Source organism: Ursus americanus, chromosome 18 (genome assembly GCF_024610735.1).
Source record: "Ursus americanus isolate L20-20 chromosome 18, mUrsAme1.1.p, whole genome shotgun sequence".
NCBI classification, from domain to species: domain Eukaryota; kingdom Metazoa; phylum Chordata; class Mammalia; order Carnivora; family Ursidae; genus Ursus; species Ursus americanus.
The window spans coordinates 20,507,406-20,535,161 of record NC_142144.1 but is presented as its reverse complement, the minus strand read 5'-3'; the positions used below and the strand labels follow the sequence as shown (position 1 = coordinate 20,535,161).

At 37.1% G+C, this 27,756-nt stretch overlaps 1 protein-coding gene across 5 annotated transcripts in view; it reads left to right on the top strand.

Moving 5' to 3' along the window:
• The window catches only part of KIAA1958 (KIAA1958 ortholog), a 159,693-nt gene that overhangs the window by 121,802 nt on the left and 10,135 nt on the right, over window positions 1–27,756 (top strand). For all 5 annotated transcript variants that reach the window (XR_006782876.2, XM_087869470.1, XM_087869469.1 and 2 more), the window contains one exon: window positions 17,136–17,308. Coding sequence is in view for 4 of the 5 variants with exons in the window: in XM_087869470.1 (XP_087725596.1) it covers window positions 17,136–17,308 (173 nt within the window). In the remaining variant the exon portion in view is untranslated. The remainder of the gene's footprint in view (window positions 1–17,135; window positions 17,309–27,756) is intronic.

Below are 27,756 nucleotides of genomic sequence, written 5' to 3'. Positions count from 1 at the left end.
TTTGAGCCAGCACTTAGTGGCCTCTACAGAAGGAAATATTGTAGTTGTCAAGTGGTGCCAACTTAAGAATCTCATTTCACATTGTAATTCCAGGTCAGATTTTCTTCCATACTTTCCCCAACTCTTTGAAAGGAAATGTTTGCAAAAAGAGAAAGCAAGAATTCTTTTTTTTTTAAGATTTTATTTATTCATTCGACAGAGATAGAGACAGCCAGAGAAAGAGGGAACACAAGCAGGGGGAGTGGGAGAGGAAGAAGCAGGCTCATAGCGGAGGAGCCTGATGTGGGGCTCGATCCCGTAACACCGGGATCGCGCCCTGAGCCGAAGGCAGACGCTTAACCGCTGTGCCACCCAGGTGCCCCGAAAGCAAGAATTCTTAACTTTTCCAGTACTCCCCCCACTTCTGATCTATTTTTGTTCTTCCAATACTTACAAAGAAATCCAATAGAATGACAATGTAGCTGCATAATTACCTTTATTTGGTGATTTTTATCCAGGTAAATGATTTAATAACAGGGCTGTGAGGTACCTGCATCATTTTTGTTGGTTACCATGGCTAATTGTTTGAAATGCATTTGATAAGGATATTGAGTTTTTTAAATTTATTTATTAGGGACTGTAGAAACCTCAGTGTTCCCAAATATTAACTTTTATATTCAGCATTCACATGGGCTTATTTAACATATTTATTTGCTTTATGACTATCAGAATTTTTTCCTGCCCACCTGTCTTTAGTTTGGTTCCTAGTATTTCCATCTTGCCTCAGCAATTACAAACACACTCTGAAAGTAGAAAATTATTTCAGTGAATGAATTGTATATTTTGTTAAAATTCCACATGGGGAAAATATTATACATTTATACTCTTAAAATGGAATGGAAACTGTCATAAAATGTTAAGAAAAGAAGGCTACTTCCTTAAGAGTGTTTTAATACCAACACACCAAAATTCCTTGCTAGTGTGGGGTTTCATTCTGTCTGTTCGATGGGTTTCTAATTATGAGATTCCTTTAATAAAGGGATAATCTCCTGAATTATATAGAGGCTTTTTGTGTGACTGTCAGATACATGGCGACAGCCAGTGCTGTATTTGGAAACATTGCTGCTGAAATTGCTGATTTAATTCTAAGAATATTAAAACTAATTCATCAAGGCCCCTGCCACTTCTTTGCTTAAAGGAAAAGAAAGGCAGATTTTAATTGTGAGCCTTTTCTCCAGAATATGCTTTAAACATTTACTCCTCAATGGAGGTGATAAAGCAATAAAAGGAAATTCAATTATGTATGTTCTAAAGAAGTCCTGCCCTTGTCCAGTGACTTCCTCCAGAGCAACACTACAGTATTTCTCGATTCCTGCACTGGGGGTTTTCAGGCAAGGTCTGTATACTTGGAATTTTTTAAATATTTTGGACACCAAAGATTATGGCATGATATATCCTGATGATTAACGGTTTCTATTAGATAGCTATGGGCACGTTTATTTGAATCCCACTCTTGGATTTTTTTACCCACTTTGGGTCTTCTGTACATTTTGTATGTCTGTCCTGAGGCCCTTATGCCCAGGGCAACTTTTTAATTAAATAATGCATATATATTTATTAGGCTTCTGATTTATAGAGTATGTTTCCATCATGACTTTAAGCTTTTTTTCACTGCTAAAATTAGACATAGATTTGCCAGATTAGCCCCATTGTGAGCTATAGCTTGTACCTCTTTTTTGTTGTAATCTGGAAATGTAACTGTAACCCCATAGGCCTGAGACCTGGTAAGAGAATGACTGGAAGCATTTTGGATTCAACAGAATCACTTAAAGGACTCATTTATCTGTTAAAATGAAGAACTTTGGTTGTTGAATAGAATGAATGCTATATTCAACTTAAATAAGGGCTTCCACCTTATGAATTATAAGGATAATTTTAAGATTTCTTTTACTCTACCACTTAGAAGTTAATTGGGATTAAAAAGGTAGATTTGTCAATTTATCTGGTACAATTTCACACCAGGCTTTTTTTTTTTTTAACAGAAATATAACCACCACAATTAATACTTAGAAAAATTTTATGAAAAATGATACTGTTCTTTGGACATGCATTTATTCCCCCTCCCCCCCATTTGGTAGACTGTCATTTTTTATATATTTTCTGGCCACTTGGCTTTTAACTGATTTTTGTGAAAAAACCACATGTGTGCCCGATGTTCACTCTAATCCTATTTTAAAATTCTCTTTTTAAACTGCTGCAATTAAAATTTGTGAAAGAGGAGAAAGGTGAATTGAAATGGAGGGAAATTTCTGTTAATATGTTAAGATGTGTGACTGTGATGCTCTTGGTTAATTAATCCTCTGCCAGTTGATATTTGTATTAATACGATAGAACTTCTTTTGTTAATAAGAATATACTATTGGCTTCATTTTTATTTTGCTGCTCACTGCTTTTCACACTAAGGTGTTTTCATCTTTTTTCAGCTCACTGTTTTTGCTTCATATTTGTCTGTGTACTTGTGCTCTAAATAAAATTCTAGTTTTATGTCCCAGTGGCCTATTCCATTGTGTGTATATTTGTCTCTAACGTCGTGTAGTTTTCTATTGTTTTTGGTATTTGTTGGTACAGCCTAAAACTTAAGGACATAAGGAAAAAATCCAGTAGGGGCACCTGGGTGGCTTAGTCGGTTAAGCATCTGACTCTTGATTTCAGCTCAGGTCATAATCTCAGGGTCTTGAGATGGATGGAGCCCAGCATTAGGCTCCACGTGGGGCATAGAGCCTGCTTGGGGATTCTCTCTCTTCCTCTCCCTTTTCCCCTCCCACCTCGTGTGTGCGTGCTCTCTCTCAAAAAGAAAAAAAGAAAAAAATCCAATAAAATCAGCTAATGAGCATCAGTGATGTCTCCATAATGAGAGCATGCTTTAATCACAGTATTTTGTCTCTATTTGGATATGACCAGTCTTCTTCATTTAATAAGTGGTTTCCTGCAAAGCTGGCTGATTTTTGTAGCCACAACAAACAATTTTAAAAACAAGCCACATTTTGAAGAAAGAAAATTGTCCTGGTCACTCTGCATTAGGCCCCAGGATATAGTCATGACGTGCATACTGAGAAGACTATTCCATATCATGTGTTGTTTCGTCTTTCTTTCTTTCTTTCTTTCTTTCTTTCTTTCTTTCTTTCTTTCTTTCTTTCTTTCTTTTTCTTTCCTTCCTTCTTTCTTTCTTTCTTTCTTTCTTTCTTTCTTTCTTTCTTTTTCTTCTCTTCTCTTTTTTCTTTTCTTTTTTCTTTTTCTTTTTGTAAGCCGCAAAGCTAAGTTTATTGAGCGATAGTACAAAGCTCCCAAAGAGAGAGGGGACTTGAAAGGGTTGCCCACGTGTTGTTTCTAACCACTAAGGAGGGGGAAATCATGGAAGGAGAAGCATTTCTACATGAGTATGCTCACACGTAGAGGGTACGGAAGACACTTTAGGACAGCTGAGTTAATCATATGCTTCCTGGAGCTCCAGGTCCAAAAATCCTATTAATGGAACAGGAGGCTGCACTATAAACTCACTATAAACTCTGCAGCCAATTGTACAAAGTTATACCAAGCTAAGTAGATGTCAGTTTCCAGACTTCTGCATTTTCAGGAAAATCTTTTTGGTCAGATATGATTCCCCATGTGCCATTTGTTGCATTTAGCATATTTGATGATATTCTTTAGGCAGAATAGGAAGGGTTACTCAAAATGATTATAATTGTTAACTTCAGACTTCTTTGTTGTGTCACAAAAATTATTTAATAAAGAAAAACAATTAAAACACCAGAAAATATAATGTTATTTATCACAGTCATTTGTCTTGCAGAAATGCGAATGTATTTCTTTCATATCTATGAATAATCTACCAGTCTTTACTTACAGAAAGCTGAATATTGCAAATAGAAGCAATAACTGTATTTTTGTATGATATTATTTTAAAGTTACTTTATAAATTGTTATAATTTAGTTTATGTTTTCCTGGTACTTCAAGAAACAAGGACTTACCTTTAAATTTGTTTACAAGTTATACATTTAAGACATGACTAAATAAATAAATAAGTAAATTGTGTCAGATTTTATTTCCCCAAAAGGGGAAGAATATTAGAATTCAAGTTGAGTAATATTTAGCCTACAACTCAGAAAATGTTTTCTTTTTTTAAAAAAGTTTTATTTAATTTATTCATAATTATCTTTTATGAGAAGATATCAAGTAAATAAAAGGTCTAATATATATAAAATACTTCATGTTGGTATATATCTTCTGAAAAGATTATGTTAAAAGCAAATATTGAATTGGTGGCAAATATTTTCAGACCGAACTATTGTTTTTTTAAAAGATCATTTTCTTTATTAAAATTCATAATGCTTTTTAAGTGTTAAGGCAAAAATAAATATTCATTGTGTAAAATTTGATACATACTAATAAAAGAGGAAATAAAAATCACAGGAATTTTACTACCCATAAAAACAATTCAACTAATATTTTGGTGTTTTATTTTATATTTCCTTTTTTTTTTTTTGCTGGATTACAGGTAATTTTATTTTTTTTAATAATAATATTTTTATTATATTATGTTAGTCACCATACAGTACATCCCTGGTTTCTGATGTAAAGTTCGATGATTCATTAGTTGCGTATAACACCCAGTGCACCATGCAATACGTGCCCTCCTTACTACCCATCACCAGCCTATCCCATTCCCCCACCCCCTCCCCTCTGAAGCCCTCAGTTTGTTTCTCAGAGTCCATAGTCTCTCATGCTTCATTCCCCCTTCCAATTACCCCCCCCTTTCTTTATCCCTTTCTTCCCCTACCGATCTTCCTAGTTCTTGTGTTCCATAGATGAGAGAAATCATATGATAATTGTCTTTCTCTGCTTGACTTATTTCACTTAGCATTATCTCCTCCAGTGCCGTCCATGTTGCAGCAAATGTTGAGAACTCGTTCTTTCTGATAGCTGAGTAATATTCCATTGTATATATGGACCACAACTTCTTAATCCAGTCATCTGTTGAAGGGCATCTCGGTTCCTTCCACAATTTAGCTATTGTGGACAATGCTGCTATGAACATTGGGGTGCATATGGCCCTTCTCTTCACTATGTCTGTATCTTTGGGGTAAATACCCAGTAGTGCAATGGCTGGGTCTTATGCATAGATGTCCTTCAAAAATTGTAGTCAAGCTGCATTTACTGTTTGTGCATTTGTAAAAGATCTTTAGCCTTTGAAAGTGTGATTATTTTATAGTTACAGTTTTCCATTGTATAGTAGTACCAGAATCCATTTTACAGTGCTTTTGTTGGATTGGATTTGTATCCAGTTTTTCACTTTTATAAATTTGCCTTCAAGAACATTCTTAAGCATACATTTTTGTACATTATCTATGATTAAATGTTTAGCATAAATTTCTACAAGAGGAATTCCTGGGCCAAATAAAAAACATTTATTTTTCCTACATATACATTTCTAAAATCCTAGTTATTTTTATAACTTTAAAAAATAATATATTCATATTGTAAAGCTTACAAGCCTCACAGAGGTAAATACTAATCAATGTGATGTGTATCCTTCCAAATTTTTTTCTAAACTAGTGCAAGTTCCCCTATCCTATACAGACCTTTTTATATTTTTGCCAGTCTGAAATACATCTTCTTTTGATTATAATGTCTTATTATTATTAATGCTTTTGTTATTTGTATTTCTTCTATGAATAATTGCCTGTCATATCCCGGGCCCATATTCTAGTGAGTAATCTTTTTCCAATTGATTTAAAGGAGATTTTCATATGTACTTTGTCACTTTGTGTGTTACAAGTATTTTCTCCAGGTCTGTTTATTGTCTTTTAAAATTTATTCAATGCAGAACTTTTGAATTTTTATGTCATCTGATTTGTTAACCTTTTTTATAGCTCTGGGTTGTATCATGCTGAGAAAGGCTTTTCTTACTCCCCAAATCATGAAAATTGTCTTCTTTATGGAAACAGCCTTTTGGAAAAAAGATTTGGAAATGTGTTGTGTGTGGTATGAAATAGGAATCTAAATTTGCTTTTGTTTTTGTTTTTCCAACTCAATAGCTTATTATCTCAAAGCATTTATTGAAGAGTCCATCCTTTCCCCAGCAATTTGAATTGGAGCCTTTATGATATACTCAATTTGCGTATTTACACAGGCCTTTTCTGGACTTTCTTCTGTTGCACTGATCTATTTGTCTCTTTCTTTTCCAGAACTTAAACTTTAAATTATTGCAGTGTTATAGTACATGTTTATATCTTTCAGGGCAAAGCCTCCCAAATATTATTTTCAAAATTGCCTTCCTTTTCTTATGCATTTACTCTCCTAGATAAACTTTAGAATCAGCCTGACCAGTAACAACAAAAAGAGGTATTTTAATTAGAATTACACCATATCAAAGATTGCTTGAAGAAATTAAACATCCTTGTAATATTGAGACTTTCCATCTAGGTACATGGTATAACTCTTCATTTATTATGTTTATATATACATTTTTAATTTTAAGAATTTTTTGCGTCTGACTCTTGGTTACGGCTCAGGTCATGATTTCAGGGTCTTGAGATCAAGCCATGCATTGGGTTCTGCCCTCAGGGCAGAGTCTGCTTGAGATTCTCTCTCCCTCTCCCTCTGCCCCTCCCCTTGCTCGTGCTGTCTTTCGAAAGAAGGAAGGAAGGAAGGAAGGAAGGAAGGAAGGAAGGAAGGAAGGAAGGAAGGAAAAAAGAAAAGAAAGAAAAGAAAAAAGGAAAGGAAAGGAAAGAAAAGAAAAGAAAAGAGAAAAGAAAAGAGAAAAGAAAAGAAAAGAAAAGAAAAGAAAAGAAAAGAAAAGAAAGAAAAGAAAAGAAAGAGGGGTGCCTGGGTGGCACAGCGGTTAGGCGTCTGCCTTCGGCTCAGGGCGTGATCCCGGCGTTATGGGATCGGGCCCCACATCAGGCTCCTCCGCTATGAGCCTGCTTCTTCCTCTCCCACTCCCCCTGCTTGTGTTCCCTCTCTCGCTGGCTGTCTCTATCTCTGTCGAATAAATAAATAAAATCTTTAAAAAAAGAAAGAAGAAAGAAAGAAAGAAAGAAGAAAGAAAGAAAGAAAGAAAGAAAGAAAGAAAGAAAGAAAGAAAGAAAGAAAGAAAGAAGTAATCTTATAATTTAAAAAAAAGAATTTTTTGGAAGTTTTCTTACTGAATTTTACAGACATAAAAGGGCACAAATAATGTGCAGCTTGGTTAATTTTTATGAAGCAAGCATATTGCTAAAAACACCACCTAGAAGAAGACATAGAACATTACCTGAACCCCAGATGCCCTCCCCTATTTATCTCCCTCAGGCAACCACTTCGTTATTTCACCATAGAGTCACTTATCTGTTTTTAAATTATACAAGTGGGCCATTTCAACTCACTCTGTTGTGTCTGGCCTCTTTTGTTTAACATTGTGTTTGTGGGCTTCATCCACATTTTTCATGTTAGTTGATTCCAGCAGTCCATTCCTTGTCCTTATTGTGTACTAATATAGTGTATAATTATTTTACAATTTCATATGCATTCTCTTGTTTATGAACATATTTATATTTCCAGCTTGGGGCTTTCTATTATTAATTGTGCTTTTATGAATGCTCGTATTACACGCCTTTGTAAACATGTATGTGCTTCTGATGGGTATATACTCAGGTGTAGGATTGCTGGATCATAGAATGTTTGTATATTCAACTTTAGTAGATACTACCAGTTAGTGTCCAAAGTGGGCGTGCAAATTGCCATTCCTACCAGCTGAGTAGAAGTGTTCCTCCGGCTCTATGTCCTCACCAATGCTGGATATTTGCTAATTTTGTTTTTTATTTTAGACATTTTGGTGGATGGATTTTAATTTATGTTTCCTGAAAAATTAATGATATTTCTCATTTTATGCAGTGTCCATTCAAGCTTGCCCGTTTTTAATTCGTCTAGCTGCCTTCTAATTGGTTTGTCAGATATACGCACTTGAGATATCTTCTCTTACTATGTGGCTTGCCTTTGCTACCTCTGAATAGTATATTTTAATAAATGTCTTTTTAATTCTAAAGAAATTCAATTGATCAGTCTTTGACTTTTGAGGTAGTAATGTTGATGTTCTATTAAAAATATGCAGCTACCCTAAGATCATAAAGATGGTCTCTTATGTTTTTCTCTTGAAGCTTTATTGTTTTACCATTCACATTTAGGTATAATCCATTTGGAATTGTTTTTTTTTGTTTGTTTGTGGTGTGAGGTAAACATCCAATTTGTTCATATTACATTAAGGATTTTTTGTATCTGTTTATGAGCTATGTTGGCTTGTAATTTTCTTTTATTGTATTGTTCTTGTCATACTTTTTTTATAAAAAGTTATGCTGCCCTAAAAAAGAAAATGGGTATTCTCTTTTTCTGTTCACTAGCAGAGTTTTTAGGTTTGGCATCCTTAAATGTTAAAAGAATTTGCTAGTGAAATCCATCTCAGCCTGAAGGATTTTTTGTGATATTTTAGATTACAGATTCAGTTTGTTTAATGGATGTAAGACTATTTAAATTTTATATTTCTTGTTCAGTTTTAGGAAGTTGTGGCTTTTGTATATATTTGCCCATTTTATCCAGCTTTTCAAGTTTGTTGGCATCAAGTTGTTCATAATATCTTTTTACTATCTTTTTAATATCTGTAGGATTTGTAGTGATAACCCGTTTCATTCTTGGTGTTGCAATTTGTGTCTTCTCTTATTTTTCTTACCAGTTTATTAAGTTTGTTAGTCTTCTCAAATCCATCTTTTTGGCGTTGCTTCTCTTTTAATTGTAAATTTCCTATTTCTTTGATTTCTGTTATGTGTATTTCCTTCTTTCTATTCTTTTGAAAATATATGTTATTCTTTTTATCATTTCCTGGTACAGTTGATATTCAACCTTTCTTTACTGATCTCTGCATTCAATGCTATATTTTTTTCTAAAGATACTGTAATAAGTGCCTCCCACAACTTTGACATATTATTATCATTTGGTTTGAAATATTTTCTTTTTCTAAAAGATTTAATTTATTTATTTGAGAGGCAGAGCATGAGCAGAGGGGAGGAGCAAAGGGAGAGGGAGATGCAGGCTCCCCACTGAGCAGGGAGCCCAATGCAGGACTCGATCCCAGGATCCTGGAATTATGATCTGAGCCAAAGGCAGACACTTAAACTACTGAGCCACCCAGGCGCCCCTGAAATGTTTTCTAATTCCCATTGATTTTTTTTCCCCTTCATCAGGAGTTTGTTTAGAAGCATATTATTGCTAGTGGTCAAAAGTTATCTCCTTTTAATTGATTATATTTTAATTCTGCTGATATTCTGAATGATTTAATCCTTTGGAATGTTGAAGTTTGCTTTATGTCCTAGCATTTCTATTTTGGTAAAAGAGCCATGTATCTTTGAAAAGAATGTGTCTTCTGCAGTTGTTAGATATGTTGTTCTTTGTACAGTTTGATATTTGCATTGTTTCAGTCTTCTATGTCTATACTATTTTCTGTGCGTACTTGTTCTGTCAGTTATAGAAAAGGATGTATTAAAATCTTAGTTGTAGATTTGCCTTTTTCTTTTTAAAATTCTTGGAACTTTTGCTCTTTATATTTTGAGGCTCTGTGAGTGGATAGAAATTTAGGATTGTTATCTTTCTGTTGAATTTTAAAACACTTCTCTTTATTTATAGTAATACATATTACCTTAAAGTCTGTTTTGTCTGATATATAGCTATACCAGCATTCTTTTCTTTGCTGTTTACATAGTGTACCTTTTTTTCATCCTTTTGCTTTCAACATTTCTACCCTATTCATTCCTATGTGTAAGGAGCACATAGCTGAGTTTTGTTTCTTTATCCAGACTGACATCACTTATCTTTTTTTTTTAAGATTTATTTATTTGAGAGAGAGGGAGAGAGCTCATGAGCTGGGGGAGGGGCAGAGGGAGAGAGAGAATCTCAAGCAGACTCCCCACTGAGAGTGGAGCCCAACTTGGGGCTCAATCTCATGACCCTGAGATCATGACCTGAGCTGAAACCAGGAGTCAATGCTCAAACAATTGAGCCACCCAGGCACCCTGACATCACTTATCTTTTAATTGGAATACTGATCCTGGAATAATTGATACATTTAGGTTTAAGTCCATAATCCTACATTTTTTGGTTTGTCCCATCACTTCTTTGTGCCTTGTTTTTTATTAAACAAGCCTTTTTTTTTTTTCCATCTTCCTCCTCTATCAACTTATACATTCTTTCAATATTCTTGTAGTGGTTACCATGGAGATTAAAATATGCATCCTTGCACTGTTAAAGTCTACTTAAAATTAGTGTTTTCATCATTTTCTGGACAATGCCAGGACCTTTCAACACTAGCTCCAGTTACCCTCTTTTGTGCTGTAGTAATGAATATTAATTCTACATGCATTTAAAGCCCCACAAGACACCATTAGTATTGTTTTAAACAGCTGTGTTCATTTAGATTCACCTACTTATTCAATCTTTCCAGTATTCTTTATTTTTTGCTATATCAGCTTGTTTCCATCCTGGATTATTTCCTTTGCCTGAAAAACTCGGCTTATTATCACTTAATACTTGACAGCTGATAACAAATACATTCATTATTTTGTACGACTTCCCCTGTATTGCACCTTTATTTTTGAAGGATGCTTTGCTTAATATGAATTCCACACTTGTAGCAATTTTCTTTCAACACGTTAAAGTAATCATCTGGCTTCTGGCTTCCATCACATCAGTTGAAAAAGCAATCAATCTGTTGTTGTTCCTTTGAAGGTAATTTGTACTTTTCCTCCAGTTTCTTTTAAGATTTTCTCCTTGTCTTTTATCTACTCAACTTATAACACTCTGCTCCGGGCCATCTTCCACTTTCTCACTCCACTCAAACTCTGACATCCCATGCTGGAATGCCCTCCTACACAGAAGCCCTCAACACACTTCTTGAGCTGTGATACCTGGCACCAGACCACTCCCATGCAGGGAAGCCTTATTCACCCCAGTAAGACTCTGACTTTTCACATAGGGCTTCTTCCCAAATCTCCCACTTCTGTGGGGGTATCCTCCTTACCCAGCTCAGGCAATCACACCACATACCTGACTACCCCTGCATGGGATGTTTGTTTTTCTCTCCTAGTTCAGGCTCCGTTGCCTCTCACTGAAACATATTTCTTGCCCCAGTCAGTTTCCTATATCCCTCCCTGGGCAGGCTTCATGCCTCACTCTAAGCCCCCATAGTCCCTTCAACACACACATACTCCAGGAAAACAGATGTCTATTTTGCTCTGCCCCACCAACTGCTTTGAAATTGAAATGTTCAGGAAGAAAAGGGAAAAAGAAGAGGAAGAAGAGAAAGAAGGGAGAGAATTCTATAATTTCCATTTTGTTAATAGATTCTAATGCTCTAGTAAAATTCTCTTCTCCTGATTTCCTTGAACATATTAAAATTATTTTAAAGTCTATGTGTGACAACTCCAGTAATTATGTTGTCTGGTTTTTCTCTTGTTTTTCATTCATTTGGTCTTATCTTATAGTATATCCATTAACTTGTTATTGAATTCTGGCTATTGTGTGTGAAAACTTGTTGAAGATATTATCCTTTCTCCAGAGAGGATTTAAATTTCTGATAGCTAGCAAATAAGGTAGGCAGATCACCTTAATCCAGTTGAGACTGTTCTACAGATCTTTCTTGACTTACAGTGGGATTATATCTTGATAAACCCATCATAAGTTAAGATGTTTTAGGTAGAAAATGCATTAAATATACCTAACCTACTGAACATCTCAGCCTAGCCCACCTTACATGTGCTTAGAATACTGATGTTAGCCTACAGTTGGGCAAAATCACCCAACACATAAAGTGTTGAATATCTCACATAATTTATTGAATACTGTGCTGAAAATGAAAAACATTATCATAATGGTCCTGTGGATACAGAAATGTTGTGAATCTATTGGTTGTTTACCCTTGTGATCACAAGTTTGACTGGTAGTTGTGGCTGTCTGCCACTGCCCAGCATCACAAGAGAACATCCTATCACATATCATTTAGCCCAGGAAAAGATCAAAATTCAAATTTTGAAGTACGATTTCTACTGAATGCCTATCATTTTCACATCATTGTACAGTAGAAAAATCATAAATGAAACCATCATAATTTAGGGGCCATCTGTATTTCCAGTTTTTCTTATTCTTACAGTTAAGCCTTTCCTGGTCACAAATGAAAGCCTTTATTGTTACCAAGTCTTCTCCCTCTTAGAAGGCTCTGTTACTATTCTTGACTCCTCAGTGCCTTGCAGTTTCCTCTCAGTGATTTCTCCTTTCTACTTGGTTTCTCTGCATCTTGCCTCTGCATGTTTAGCTTAGGAATCAGCAATTCCTGGAAGGAAAATTGCATGCAGAATGTTGGCTTACCTTTCCATGGTTCCCTTCCTCCAGGATGTCCAACTCTCAAGTACTGGCTGCTTATTAGAACTGTACTTGAATATTTGTATACTTATTTCTCTGCGATGGCTGTAGACTTCCGGCTGCTTGTTTCTGTTTGGGCTGTATGATCCGCACTGCAACCCTTCAAATGATTGAAGAGGAAAACATGGTGATCAATGCAGGACTCACTTCTGTGCATTTCCCATCTCTCCAGGATTTTTGCTCCTTCAGTTCTAGTTACTTTTGTTTTCCAGTGCATTTTATCTAGCCTTATCCTCAGCAGGAAAGATAGTATAATACCAACTACTCCATTATAGCCCTAAGTGGAAGTCCTCCTGCCTCATTTTTAAGTTTTCATTTCTTTTATTAACTTGTTCTTGGATGCTATGTCTTTCAAGATTGAAAATATCTTTATTTTGCCCTAGCAGTTGAATGATACCTTAAGTAGGTAATAGAATTCTTTATTTTATAGTCTTTTTCCTTTACAGCTCTGGGAAGACAGAGTCATTATTTTTTAGCATGTGGTGTCACAGATGAGAAACCAGATTCTTGTTACTATGTTGAAGACTTTTTCCTCTTACCTGATAAAGATTATAGAATTTTCTTTTTGGTCATAGACCTTGGAAATTTCACCAAGATATGTTTATAAATATATAAGAAGATATGTCTTCTTCAGTATGTATATTTGACAGTTTATGAGCCTTAACACCCTAAAGATTAAAATCTCTTTGAGTAATGAAACTTTTTTTATATTATTTCTTTCACTGTTTATTTTTTTCTGTCCTCTCATATGTTTTCTTTTGAATTCTTATAAGCTAGAATTTGAATTTCCTGCCTTGGTCTTCTGTGCCTCTTAACTTCACCCTCACAATTTAAAAACTGTTATGACTTTGCTTGCCCTTCCAGGAAAATTCCTTCCATATCACTAATTTGTCTTTTAGCCATATTCATTCCAATACTTAGCTCTTCTATTAAGTATTTTAAAATATGTTTTTTCAATCATTTAAAATTTCCAGGGTCTTTCTTGTTCTATTTTTCCATTTCCAATGAAAGCTGTTTTTGTTTTAAGGATGAATTATGCTCTCAAATCTATGTAATGATATATTCGTGATCTTCTGAATTTTTTCCCATTGAATTAATTCTGTGGGAGACTAGGAATATGGAATTAGTTGCTCTGCTTGGATGTTATTTGTTTTCCCCAGGTGCCAGGTGATGTTTGTGTGCTCACAATTTTTTTTTTTTAAGATTTTATTTATTTGACAGAGAGAGAGACAGCCAGCGAGAGAGGGAACACAAGCAAGGGGAGTGGGAGAGGAAGAAGCAGGCTCATAGCAGAGGAGCCTGATGTGGGGCTCAATCCCATAATGCCAGGATCACGCCCTGAGCCGAAGGCAGACACTTAACCGCTGTGCCACCCAGGCGCCCCCACAATTTTTTTTAAAAGATTTATTTATTTATTTGAGAGAGAGCAGGGGGAAGGGCAGAGGGAGAGAGTGAGAGTCTCAAGCAGACTCCCCACTGAGTGCAGAGCCCAACACGGGGCTTTATCTCGCAACCTGAGGTCATGACCTGAGCCAAACCAAGAGTCGGACGCTTAACCGACTGAGCCACCCGGGCACCCCCGCGAACGCACATTTTAAAATGAAAGTCTCGATTTATCATTACTGCTAGCTTACAGGGATTTTCTTCGACATTATTAAAGGCTCTTGTTTGATATATCTGGACACAGCTCACTCTTGAAGGTAATAGTTGAGCACAGGGTTTTGCAAGTGGACTTCAGCCAGCTGTAATGAGTGGACAAAGCAGAACCCACAAATAGGCTTCTCTTCAGGGTGTACAAGTTGAAAACAAGCTGGGAAGCTGGGAACTCTCAACTGTAGACACAGAGGAAGTGTTACCTGACAGAGGGCATGCGTTCAGCCATTTTTTTGTTGCTCTTTGCAGCTGCTTTTTGTTTTTCCTTCCTGTGTCTGTTTCCTGAGGCAATGCCCCTTCTCTCTCTGACTCTGAGGGTGGCTTTCCACAGCGATTCCCCTCACTTTCCACGCTATGCTTGCCAGCCCCATGCTGTAAATGACGTAGGTGGTAGCCGTGCATAGAGAGCAGGGTAATTGTGCGGATCTGGCCACCCTTAGAGTGAGCACACGACCCTACGGTCCGCACCTGCTCCCGTGGCCAGCTCTTCCGAACTTTGCGCTTGGAGTTTGCCTGTTCTGTAATGGAGGAGAAATGCAGATTTTTCTTTCGTAGTCCCCTCTTTCTCCTGTATTCAGTTGGAGGTCCTTACTTTTGTTTCTCCGTCAATACAGCCTCCTGAAAATTTCCCGGGCACCATAGCTTTACAACTTCTACTCAGAATTTTTTAAAAAGCAATGTATTAAGTAAATTTATTTACTCTTTATAATTATGATAGAACCATATGTGTTCTTTAATCATTTTCACACAATTTCTTTCCCACTATGCAAGCATACAAGCATTCTTTACCTGTTTCTCCAGGTACTAGGATTTTGTTTTCCATTTTCAGCGTACAGTCTGTCCTATGATAAAAATGAAATTCTTTATGGCCATGTAATTGTTTCATGTAATAATTAACAATCCTATCTTACAGTGTGACTCTTTTCTACTCCTATTCTGTACTGAAATGATGGGGACTAGGCTGTGTTGCAAATAAACCTTTTGTTGTGGTTGTTTAGAAATAAGCAAATATAGTGAAACTGCAGTAGTTGTATAAATAAATCAGACTTAGTTCTCCTCCCTGAAGATTAATACAAGTAAATGTTGGGGGCCAGGATATACTTTTCGTAAGTGGCTAATACCTAAACTGTATTCCATACTGAAACTTTATCCATGTAGTACATGATTCCTTTGCTGTGGTGGCCAGAACGTAGAGCCAGTGGGACCCAAGTCCAAACCCTAGCTCTAGCACTGGCTAACTGCGTGACTTGGGACAGCCCAGTGCCTGGCACAGAGAGGGCACCTTGGTAAATATTGGATGAGTGATGTATGAAGTTACTAAATGTATGAGGCTCAGTTTCCTTATCTGTAAAATAAGTATAAAAACACAGTTGCTTAGCGATTACGGATAACTCTTGGCATACAGTAAGCATTCAATTAACACTAGATGTAATGATAATAAATTTTATACTAGAATTCTTTCATTAACATCAAGCAAGTCCCAGAAACAATATGAGTTATCTCAGTTTATGAAGGTGGTGAGAGGAATATACTCACATGACACAATCACTTCAGATAGCCTTTCTAACATTATTTATTTCTCTTTTGCTATACACATTTATTAAAGCAGATTGTGTGTTTAACAGTTCAACAGCAGACTTAAAGGGTAAAGACACAGTCTTAAGGAGAACTACAAAATCAACTGGAGATCTTCTGGACACAATTACATCACAGTTCTAAGGAATAATAAAGCAAATGTGAAACACATACTGGAGAGAATAAGGGAGTTCAGTTTGTGTGGGGAAGATGCTGTAGAAGTGAGTTTGGAATTGGAATTGGAAATGGGAAAAAAGACACTATTTGGTACAAAGACCATGGGGAGATTTCTCAGGCTATGGGGTGGGGGGGTTGCGGGGGAGGTTGGTGTGGTGTCTTGGGCACAAGGGGATGCTGGGGACAACAAGAGCTGGTGGTTGGGAGTTCCTCAGTGGGGGTGGTGGAAGGTGAGGTGAGTTAGGCAAAGTGGAACCAATTTGCAGGTCACCTTGGTAATTGCACCAACTTTCTGTTGTGCTGTTTCTCAGCCTCTTAGTGCCTTGTTTGAACAAGGAAACATCAGAGAGGATCAGAACCATTAGATAAACTAGAAGGTTGGCATTGTGTTCATTTTAAGGTGGTACACTTTGTTGGGGTTTTTTTGTTGTTGTTTTTCTATCCAAAGACAGCAATTTAAACAGTTTAAGCTTGGTTTTAGTAGATCGCAGAGTATAAAGAAAGGCCTAATGGTTATGGACTTGATTATCTAGTCCATATCCAACTATCCAGCAATTAACGTGGACAGCTTGAGGGGAGACCAGTTTTCATCTGACTTAGTTTGGCAATTGCAATTTAAAATCTGTTCCTTCTCTGAGATGATGTGAGCCCCTCTAGCATGTTCTCCCTTCTTTCCCATAATATTATTCTCACTTTACATTCCATTCTGATTCTAAGCTAGCTGATGGGTTGGGGAGTCAGGGTTTAAATATCTCTTTGTTCATTTGTGAAAAGAATTAAAGAAATATGCCAACACCACGTAATACAAGTCTGTCTAGGATGGCACTACATTACAAAGAAATAACAGCTCTGCATATACTGAGAGAAAGGATGTGTAACCTGTCTTCCCTTATTTCCTTCTATTTTTGTTGTTGTTATTGTTCATATAAATGCCTTTTATTTCCAGTGAAAATTTTAGACAGGACATTCTTTGTTTTTCTGCATTCATTTTTTCCCCTTCTGTTATCGGAATGCCTGCATCAGTGCATCAGTTGATATATCTAGCAAAAACACTGGGATCGAACGCAAGGTTACCACATTGATTCCATGCTAGAAATACTGTTCCCTACTTTATTTATTCTAATATATGTACACTTGATAGACATTTCATTTTTAGGAGATTTCTGTTATTTATAACATGATCCCAAGATGTAATTCTCTAAAGAGGGGAATGGCAAATTATTTTAATGCCTTTTATTGTTTTTGTTTCTAGCCTATTCTACTAAGCTCAACAAATTTCCTGTATTTAATATTAATGATGACTTGAATGATCTGTGTACCAGTGCAGTAAGCCCAAACACTACCAAAGCCACACGATATGCCCTGAATGTCTGGCGATATTGGTGTGTGACCAACGGGCTCAAAGATCACACGGACATCACCAAGGTAAGAAACTCTTGAGTTTACTTCATCTCTCAGCCACTTTAACAGCTTCTAGATGCTGGGCATTGTGTTAAGCATTGTGGGGAGCACAGAACAGTTGCTTTTTGCTTGAGAAAACTTTGAAAGAACATGAAACCCCTAAGAAAAATATACACAGTACAGAGCAGAATTTAACAAGTGTCTTACGAATGTACAGATCAGAAATGCCAAAAAATTCAGATGGATAAATTAATTTCGGTATGGTGTAACTAGTGAAGGAACTGATACTTAAGCAGTGTTTTGAAGGAGAGTTAGAATTTCAATAGAATTGGATGAAGACAAAAATGAAGAAGTGACATGAGGAAGAGTAAGATTTGGAGGGAGAGACTCACTTGCCTGCCGCAGAGATTTCAGATCTGGGATAGCGGACTATAAAACCAGATTTGGGTAAAACCTTAAAAGCCAAACTGAAATCTTGTGAATATTGGGAAGCCGTTGAAGTTTTGTTTTGTTTTTGTTTGTAAAGAGAGACTTTATCTGAAGGATTATTGCAGTGACAGCCGGGAAAGGACTGTCGAAATAGGGAGACTGCTCTGACTATAAGATCTAAAGGGTAGGCGAAAGGGAAACCACTGAAGTTTCTTTAACAGGGAGGAATATAGTGAAAAAGATATTTTGAAAAATTAATTGGAAGTGATGAGCAGAAACTTATTTAGTATCCTTGGTCCTCAATTCTCCAGTCGTAAAATGAGCTCTTAAAATCTCTTCCAATTTGAAATGTTTGAGGTTGGTGAATGGAAGGAAATATTTTTGTACATGTAGAGACAGACCAGAAAGGCATATTTTGATTTGGATATACTGAGTCTAAAGCAGACAGATGTCCAGATGGACATGTCCAATACACAGTTGGGAATGGGGGATTCAAAACATGGGAGAAAAAGGAGCACTTGGTGGGCTCGCTCAGTAGAGTATGCGGTTCTTGATCTCGGGGTCATGAGTTCAAGCCCTACATTAGCCCTAGAGCTTACTTAAAAAAAAATAAAAATATAAATAAACAAACAAACGTGGGAGAAATGTTAGAGCTGGAAGCATAGATGTAAAGGTCTTGCACATAGAGGTCATAATCATAACTGAAGCCCAAGGCAGATGACATGTCCAAGTTTGGGTGACATGTTTAGGGCACCAACAATAGATGAAGTAAGAAATCCAGATTTCTACTTCTGACAGCATGGTGCTCTAAATACTGTGAGGGGCCTTTCTGTTCTGCTTGCAGAAAGGAAGGGAAACATCCACAGTGCGTGCACACACACACACACACACACACACACACACACACACACGCACACACAAACCGGAAACTGGAGCAGTGAGCAGTAGCACATATGAAAGCCGGGGTTCTCCCTGAGGGTGTATATTGATAACATTATATTTTTTTTAAAAGATTTTATTTATTTATTTGACAGAGAGAGACAGCCAGCGAGAGAGGGAACACAGGCAGGGGGAGTGGGAGAGGAAGAAGCAGGCTCCCATTAGAGGAGCCTGATGTGGGGCTCGATCCCATAACGCCGGGATCACGCCCTGAGCCGAAGGCAGACGCTTAACGACTGAGCCACCCAGGTGCCCCTATATTGATAACATTATTAAGGAAGGGAAGAGACAGATGCATGGAAGAATCCTTGATTTGGGAGAGGACCCTGAAAGGAGCCTAAAGAGGTTCTGGGTTCTAGGTTCTGGCGCCTCACAGAGTATACGCTAATGATCTTTGAAGAGAAACACCCAAAATGTAGGGGATTAGGTTTTTTGCAGATTAAAATCAACTAAGTATGTGCTCATTAAAAAAACAGAAACAAAAACAGAAACAAAAAAGCCCGAAATCACCAGCCACTCAAGGAAATAGATCACCATGAATGAGGTTGCATAGATAAAACAAACAATAGATTTAGACACCAGGGACTTTAGATAGTACATTATAGACTTATATGTATGAAATATTTATAGAAATGAAAAGAATTATAAAATTGAGCAAACAACAACATAGTAATCAAAATAATCCAGCAGATTTGAAAATAAAGAAAAATTTCCATTTGTGGCCATAGGGAGAAAAAGTTCCAAAATTACCCTTCTGCTATAACAACTAGAAAACAGAGCACAATATGTGGAACTGTTTTCAGACAGAACAGACAGCATAGGACTTGATCCCTTAGAGAAAGGTAATAAATGAAAGTGCTGAGAAAGGTCTTGCGTCAGATGTGGAGAACAGTTAGCTCTAGACTAAGCTCTGCTCTAATCCCTCCCAATAAATCTTAAAAGCTAGACCCAGGTGCATGAAAAGGTGCTAACATCACTAATCATCGGGGAAATGCAAATCAAAACTACAATGAGATACCACCTCACACCTGTCAGAATGGCTAGTGTCAAAAAGACAAGAAATAACAGGTGTTAGTAAGGAATGTGGAAGAAAGAGAACCTGGTGCACTGTTGGTGGGAATGTAAATTAGTGCAGCCACCGTGGGAAACAGAATAGAGGTTCCTCAAAAAATTAAAAATAGATCTACCATATGATCCAGCAATTCCACTTCTGGGTATTTGTCTGAAAGAAATGAAAACACTCACTTGAAAAGATTTATGCACCCCCATGTTCATTGCACCCTTATTTACAATAGCCAAGACACGGAAGCAACCTAAGTGTCCACTGATGGATGAATGGATAAAGAAAATGTGGTGCATATATACACAATGCAATATACTCAACCATAAAAAAAGAAGGAAATCCTGCCATTTGCAACAACATGAATGGACCTTGAGGGCATTATGCTAAGGAAAATAAGTCAGAGAAAGACAAATACCATATGATCTAACTTATATGTGGAATATCGAAACAAAACAACAGCAACAACAAAAAACTAAACCGAATTCATAGAAAAAGAGAAAAGATTAGTGATTGCTAGAGGTTTGTTGGGGGGGAGGGGGGAGGAGAGTAAAATGGGTGAAGGTGGTCAAAAGGTTCAAACTTCCAGTTATAAAATAAATAAGTCCTGGCGATGTGATGTACAGCTTGATGAATATAGTTAATAATACTGCATTGTATATTTGAAAGTTGCTAAGAGAGTAGATCTTAAAAGTTCTCATCACAAGAAAAAATTTAACTATGTGTGATGATACATGTTAGCTAGACTATGATAATAATCATTTTGCAGTACATACAAATATTGAAGCACTGTGTTGTACATCTGAAACTAATGTAGTGTTACAGGTCAATTACATCTCAATTCTTTTAAGTAAAAAAAAAAAAAAAAAAAAAAAGCAAGACCCAGAAGGATTGAATGATTTTCAAGTAACTTAACTGTGTCCCAGAACAGAGCTTAAAAATATTTATAGGAACATAAAAATATCCAGAACCAAAGAAATACAATTCACAATGTCTGACAACTAAACAAAAATTATCAGACATGCAAAGAAGCAAGAACATATCCCTTAAAGAATGAATCAATCAAAACCAGCCCAGATCTAACAAAGATTTTAGAATTAGCAGGCAAGATATTAAACAGTTTTTATAAAGAAGATAAACAAATGGCCAATGAGCACATGAAAAGACACTCAACTTCGTTAGACCTCAGGGAAATGCAAATCAAAGGATGTGAGATTCGACTTCACATCCAACAGGAAGACTCCAATAATAATTTTTTAAAAAGGTAATAAGTATTGATGAGAATGTAGAGAAACTGGAACTTATGCACTTCTGTTGGAACTATAAAATGAAAGAGCTGCTTTGGAAACAGTCTGGCAGTTCCCCACAAGTTAAACATAGAGTTACTTTTTCACCCAGCAATTCCACTCCTACGCATATACCCAGAAAATTAAAACCATGTACAAAAAGTCATACATAAATATGTGTTGTAGCTTTATTCACAATAACCAAAACAACCCAAATGCCCATGAGCAGATGAATAGGTAAAATGTGGCGTATCCATACAATGGAATATTATTTGGCAATGAAGAGAAATGAAGTACTGATAGATGTTTACATGAATGAATCTAGAAAACATTATACTAAGGGAAGTCAGAAATAAAAGAATAAATATATATTATTCCATTTATGTAAGATATCTAGAATAGGGAGGGTCATAATGACGGAAGGTATGAGACATTACCAGGGGCTCAGAGGAGGAGGAAATGTGGAGCTATTGTTGAATCAATACAGTTTCTGTTTGGGATGATGAAAAAGTTCTGGAAATGAACAGTGGTGGGGTTTGTGCAATGTTATGAATGTACTTAAAGCCACTGAATTGTATTTTTACAGATGGTTAAGATGGTAAATATTATATATATTTTACCACAATTAAAAGAAAACAAATAAATCAGTAAAAATGTAGCTATTTCACCTTTAGTAATAATAATTTTAAAATTCACCTGTTCTCACAGACCCCTATCAGCATTTCTTCATCCCAACTAACCTTAACCTTTTCTAGGCGCAAGGATCTTGTCTTTCAAATTGCAGTTGTCTGTTACTGGGAACCTTTATGTTCCCATGCAGGAATCCCCAAAAAGAACCTAATTTTGCCACACTCTCCAAGGTTTAGATTAGTTCTGCATCCCAGGTGGAGAAAATGTCCCATCTGTCCCGTAGAATGTGCCTTATCACTGCACTAGTATTTCTTAGTTTCCCCTGTGTTAGCTAGAGGAATAGTGGGTGAGAAAGAAGATAGATTTCAGTCTTCTGTAATCTCTTCACATGGGCCGCCTCAAATTAAACAGTACTAACAATAAATTCTTAAGAAAGGGGCCAGTGTCTTAGAGAATTAGCCAATGTTTAATAAAAAGAAGGAACTGTGGCATCAAAGCCCATATTCTTTTTTTTTTTTTAAAGATTTTATTTATTTATTTTGACAGAGATAGAGACAGCCAGCGAGAGAGGGAACACAAGCAGGGGGAGTGGGAGAGGAAGAAGCAGGCTCATAGCGGAGGAGCCTGATGTGGGACTCGATCCCGGAACGCCGGGATCACGCCCTGAGCCGAAGGCAGGCGCTTAACCGCTGTGCCACCCAGGCGCCCCCAAAGCCCATATTCTTTAATCTCATTTTCTTGGTCTCAGTGCAAGATATTTTTAATCTAGATGTGCCTTTGAGAGAGATAAAGGGGCACCTGGCTGTCTCAGTTGGTAGAGCACACGACTCTTGATCTCGTGGGTTCAAGTCCCACGCTGGGCGTGGAGCGACTTCAAAAAAATAAAAACAAAAAATAAAAATAGATATAGCTGGCAGCAGACAGATGGGTAACAGCTTTTGATCCTGGTTTGGTAGCTGGTGAGTCTCAAATTTAGTTGTTCGTTCAAGGGAGAAAGGAAGGGGCCAAATCAGACTTCAAAATGTCATCTATACAAGCAGGGAGTACGCTGCCAGCCTCACTCTCTTACCTGCTGTGTGAGTTCCACATACTATTTTTCCTCCAGGTTATTTTCACAAGTGTGAGCTGACCCTCACTGGCCCGTCCCCCTCAAGGTTGCTGCCTCACTGACTTAGACTCACGCCTGGGAAACAGAGCATCTTGCAGTTCCACACTTCTCTTTCTGAATAAAGTAAAAGTTGGTTTACTGCAAAAATGAAGTCATTTTTTGTTGTCAGCAAAGGTGACTTCAAGATTCATTTTATTTTCCTAGAAGAGTACTTGCATTTCATAAGCTTTTCTCCACTTTCTTCATCCCCCTCAATAAGATTATCCACAGAGGGGTTTGAGGCATTCCTCAAAAGTAACTCTTGATTTTACTTGTCTTAGAAACTCTTTCAAGTGTCAAGGATAACTGTGTAGTCCCGGAACTTTGGAACTTGCCATACAAGTCAGCTTTTTCTTATTCTGTTCTTTCTGAAGTCATCCGCCCCAAGACTAAGCTCTTACTTCTTTTTGGTCATTTTTACATCAAGAAAACCAAGTTTATAATCCATGGTGAATTTTGACGTGGTAAATCCATACAGAGCTGTTAATGAAGAAAAATAGTTTCGTGCAATGTCTTTATAACAGATCAACAAATTGAAGACCTTGGTAACCTGGGCAAATAACCACCAACCAAAACTCCGTCTGAGAAAACTAAGGAGGCAAACAACATGGGCCAGAATGAATGGTTTCTTGTGTGCAAACAACATAAATTTTGTGACTTGACATTTCTCCAGGAATTGCTTTTGCTGTAGTTTTACTTTGAAACCTGTGGTATTCTATGTAAATCAAGAAAAATATTCTGCCTCCTAAGTCAGCTTGGTTCTCCTCCTGACTGCAAGGTTAATTCATTGACATAACCCACGTGTATCAGTTCATTGTGGATCACCGATGTCCTGCAGGCCTTCTGCCATTTTGAAGACCTACCCGGTCATGTATAAGATGGTAGCTCTCAGTCCCTGTTGAGAGACAGACATATATAAACAGATAAGAGGCTGTGCAATATGGAGAGGGCCATAATAAAAATTTAAATTAGGTGTTGTGGGATCCTAGGTGGGGGAGGAACATTGCTTAGGGAAGCTGGAAAAGCCTTTATTGTAGACAGCAGAATTTGAGCTAGATCTGAAATAATGAACAGATATTTTCCAAATAGAGAAAGTTTAGGAAAAAGGCATCTATCTGGTCAGAGGAAGTAGCACGCGTAAAGACTTAAAAGCCTAAGAGGACTGGTGATTCCTGTGAATGGTACAGAGTCCAATGAGGCTGGAAAATAAAGTACAAAGAGAACAGCAGATTAGGCTCGAGAAAGAATGGGTATACCAGTTAACTATTGCTGCAGGACAATCTACCCAAACACTTAGTGGCTTAAAGCAACATTCATTTTATTTGTTTATGATTCTCTGGGCTGTTCTCATCTGGGTGGTACTTCTACTGGTCTCACTTGGGGTATTCATCATGTGGGTACATGTTGTCTCTGCTTCACATGTTCCCATGCTCTAACTGGGCTTCCTCACTTGGCAACACCATGTACTAAGATGATGAAAGCAGAACCTGGTAGAACCTGTAAGACCAAAGCAGATAAAAGCAGCCTCTCTGAAGCCTTGGTTTGAAATCCACACACTGTTACTTCTGCCACATTCTGTGGTCAAGATAAGCCATGGCCAGCCCAGATTCCAAGGCTGAGAAAATAGATCCCACCTCTTGATGGGAGGAGTAGCAAAATCACATTGCAGAGGGGTGTGGGAACAGGGAGGGGAGGGGAGGGGAGGAGCTGTAGCTGTCTTTGCAAACATGGTACCAGGGGGTGAAAGCAAATTGCAAAGTCTTGCTTACAAGGTGAACAGTTTGAAATTTATCCTAAGGGCAACAGGAAGCTATCAGAGGTTGTTGTTGTTGTTGATGATGTTGTTGTTGTTTTAAAGATTTATTTATTTTAGAGAGAGAGAGTCCTGGGGGAGGGGAGAGGGAAAGGAAAGGAGAGAGAATCCTCAAGCAGATTCCCTGCTGAGTGAGGAGCCCAACTCCGGGCTCAATCCCAGGACCCCGAGATCATGACCTGAGCTGAATCTAGAGACAGCCGCTTAACTGACTGAGCCACCCAGGTGTCCCTCAGAGGTTGTTTTTTTTGTTGTTGTGTTGTGTTTTGTTTTTAAGTACTACAGTAATCAGATTTTCTGCTCAACATCCCTTAGTAAGGAACCCTTCCACTTCTACAATCCCCATGCTTACTGAAGAAGCCATCATGTTAGTACAGTGGCCTACCTTTTGATCAGTTGTTTGGATCAGGAATGGGCCAACCAGAATCCTTTCTTTAGATTTTTTTCTACTGTTGATGAGAATTGAACATGGCCAGTACCTGAGGCTGTAAGATGCAAATCTTAGGGAGTGCTAGGGAGTTATGTTTTAAGCTATATAAAGAAAGCCGCTTTGCACAGAGAGGCAGAGATGAGAGACAGAACCCTGACGGTCTTGGAGTCCACTAAATCTGACATCCCTCTTGGCCTAGGGTTTGTTCAAATGTGACTTAGCTCTTGGGACCGAACGAATCCCAACTAATACAAAGAGAGGTTAACACCGGCAAGTAGGGATTTGCAGGTGACAACATAAAAATTTGAAACCAGCTGAGTTTGAGAGTCATGGTTATTTGGACGGGAGTTTCATATTTTGTATGTAGCTAACCTACTGATGGCTTTTCAGCTGAACGTCGTGGAGTTTCCTAGACCAACAATCAGATGATCAGAAAACAATTATATTTTATCTTTTTCCTTTAGTATATACACATATACATACGTGTGTGTGTATAATTTTTTTTCTTGTCTTGCCTGGTTTGCTAGAACCTCCAGAATAGTGTTACACACCTATTGTGTCTGATACTTGGCAAGCTCATCTTATTCCTGACTTTATAAAGACCAACAATCAGATGATCAGAAAACAATTATATTTTATCTTTTTCCTTTAGTATATACACATATACATACGTGTGTGTGTATAATTTTTTTTCTTGTCTTGCCTGGTTTGCTAGAACCTCCAGAATAGTGTTACACACCTACAGTGTCTGATACTTGGCAAGCTCATCTTATTCCTGACTTTATAAAAAAACCATTTTAATGTTTCCATCTTAGGTATAATTTTTATAGTTCTTGTCTATAAAATACTCTTCATCATATTAGGAGGATTTTTTTCTTCCAATCTAAATTTAATTTGAATTTTAAAAAATTTGAAATGGATATCAAACTTTCAAGTAATTTTTCAGTAATTAGCAAGTGCGTATTACTTTCTCTATGTAAGTCAATTATATTAACATATTTATTAAGATTGAATCATTGTTATACTCTACAACAATCCCTACTTGTCTTGATGTAGGATTGCTTTCCTGCAGTTCTGAATTTGGTTTGATAATATAGGCAGTCCTTGTTTTGTGTGGTACCATGTTAATTGCTACTCTGGATATCAGAGCTGTATATCAGAGCCTTGTCCTCGTTTTCCAAGGTTATAACGTACACCTGTCTTAATTAACATGGCACAGTGCAAAATAAAAATTGCCTGTTTATTTTTATATTCATATACTTTTTTTATATATATATCTGTTAGATTTGGATTCAAGAAAAATGAAGACCCTTTCTCTTTCCTATGCTCCAAAACTGTTTAAGTACAAAAGCTAAATAGACTCCATAAAGCCATCTCCTTAGGAGTGATATATGTCTCTGACAGTCATTTCACTCTATTTGGGGGCTCTTCAGATCTTTTACTTCTTATTTTTTTTAAGATTTTATTTACTTATTTTTGAGAGACAGAGCGAAGAGAGCACAAGCATGAGCGGGGGGAGGGGCAGAGGGAGAAGCGGACTCCCCACTGAGCAGGGAGCCCAATGCAGGACTAGATCCCAAGACCCTGGGATCATGACCTGAGCCGAAAGCAGATGCTTAACCAACTGAGCCACCCGGGTGCCCTCTTTTACTTCTTATTGAACCAACTTTGGTAATTTGTATTTTGCCAAAAAATTGTTTAGGTCACTGAGATTTTCAAATTAATATGTATAAAGTATATAACGTTCTTTCATATTATGGATTCATTTTCTATAATTACTGTCTTTCTCATTCCTGATATTGTTTAAATATATATTTCCTTTCCTCTTCTTTCTCTTTCTCTCTTTTTGGCAGCCTTTCTGGTAGTTTATCAACTTTATAGGTCTTTTCAAAGATTATATGTTTTCATTTCTTAATCCAAATTTATATCTTTTCTAGTTCATTGTTTTATTTTTATCAATTCACTCTATTATTTTTGAATTTAATTTACTTTCTCTAGCTTTTTGAGCTGAATAATCAGTTTGCTAATTTTCAATACAACTTTCTGAAAAAGTCATTCAGGACTATGATGTTATAAGAGTGTATTTAGCAAATCTCATGTATTTTAATATGGAATGTTTTCAGTTTGGTTTGTTTTTAATCTCTAAGTCAGTTTTTATTTTCTCTTTGACCCAAGGGCAGTTAGGAGAATGAATGTTACCTGTACAGTTTCTACTTTTAAAAAGTTTTCTGTTGAGACTTTCTTTTGTCCTAGAATGTGTACCTGGCCTGAAAGGAGTATGAGCAGTCTGGTTTTCTCTTTCTGGCTACCTCTTGAAAATAAAGCTTTCAGGGCGCCTGGGTGGCTCAGTCGGTTAAGGGTCTGCCTTCAGCTCAGGTCATAATCCCAGAGTCCTGGGAGTGAGTTCCACATTGGGCTCCCTGCTCAGTGGGGAGTCTGCTTCTCACTCTGCCCCTCCCCTCTGCTCTCCACCCCGGTGTGAGTTCACCTACTTTCTCTCTCTCTCTCTCTCAAATAAAATAAATAAAATCTTTTTTAAAAAAAGTTTTAAAAAGAAAATGAAGTTCTCTTAATGCCCGGGCTTCCTTCTCCCACCGTATCCAAGTGAGGAGCTCTCTCTAGTTGTCAGTGTAGTCATTAAGCTTTTCATATTTTTTGAAAAAGTATTGATATTGTAACCCTATGGGTCATTAAGCCAGTAATATTTCAGGGCTTCTTCCAGGTGAAGAATTAAGGTC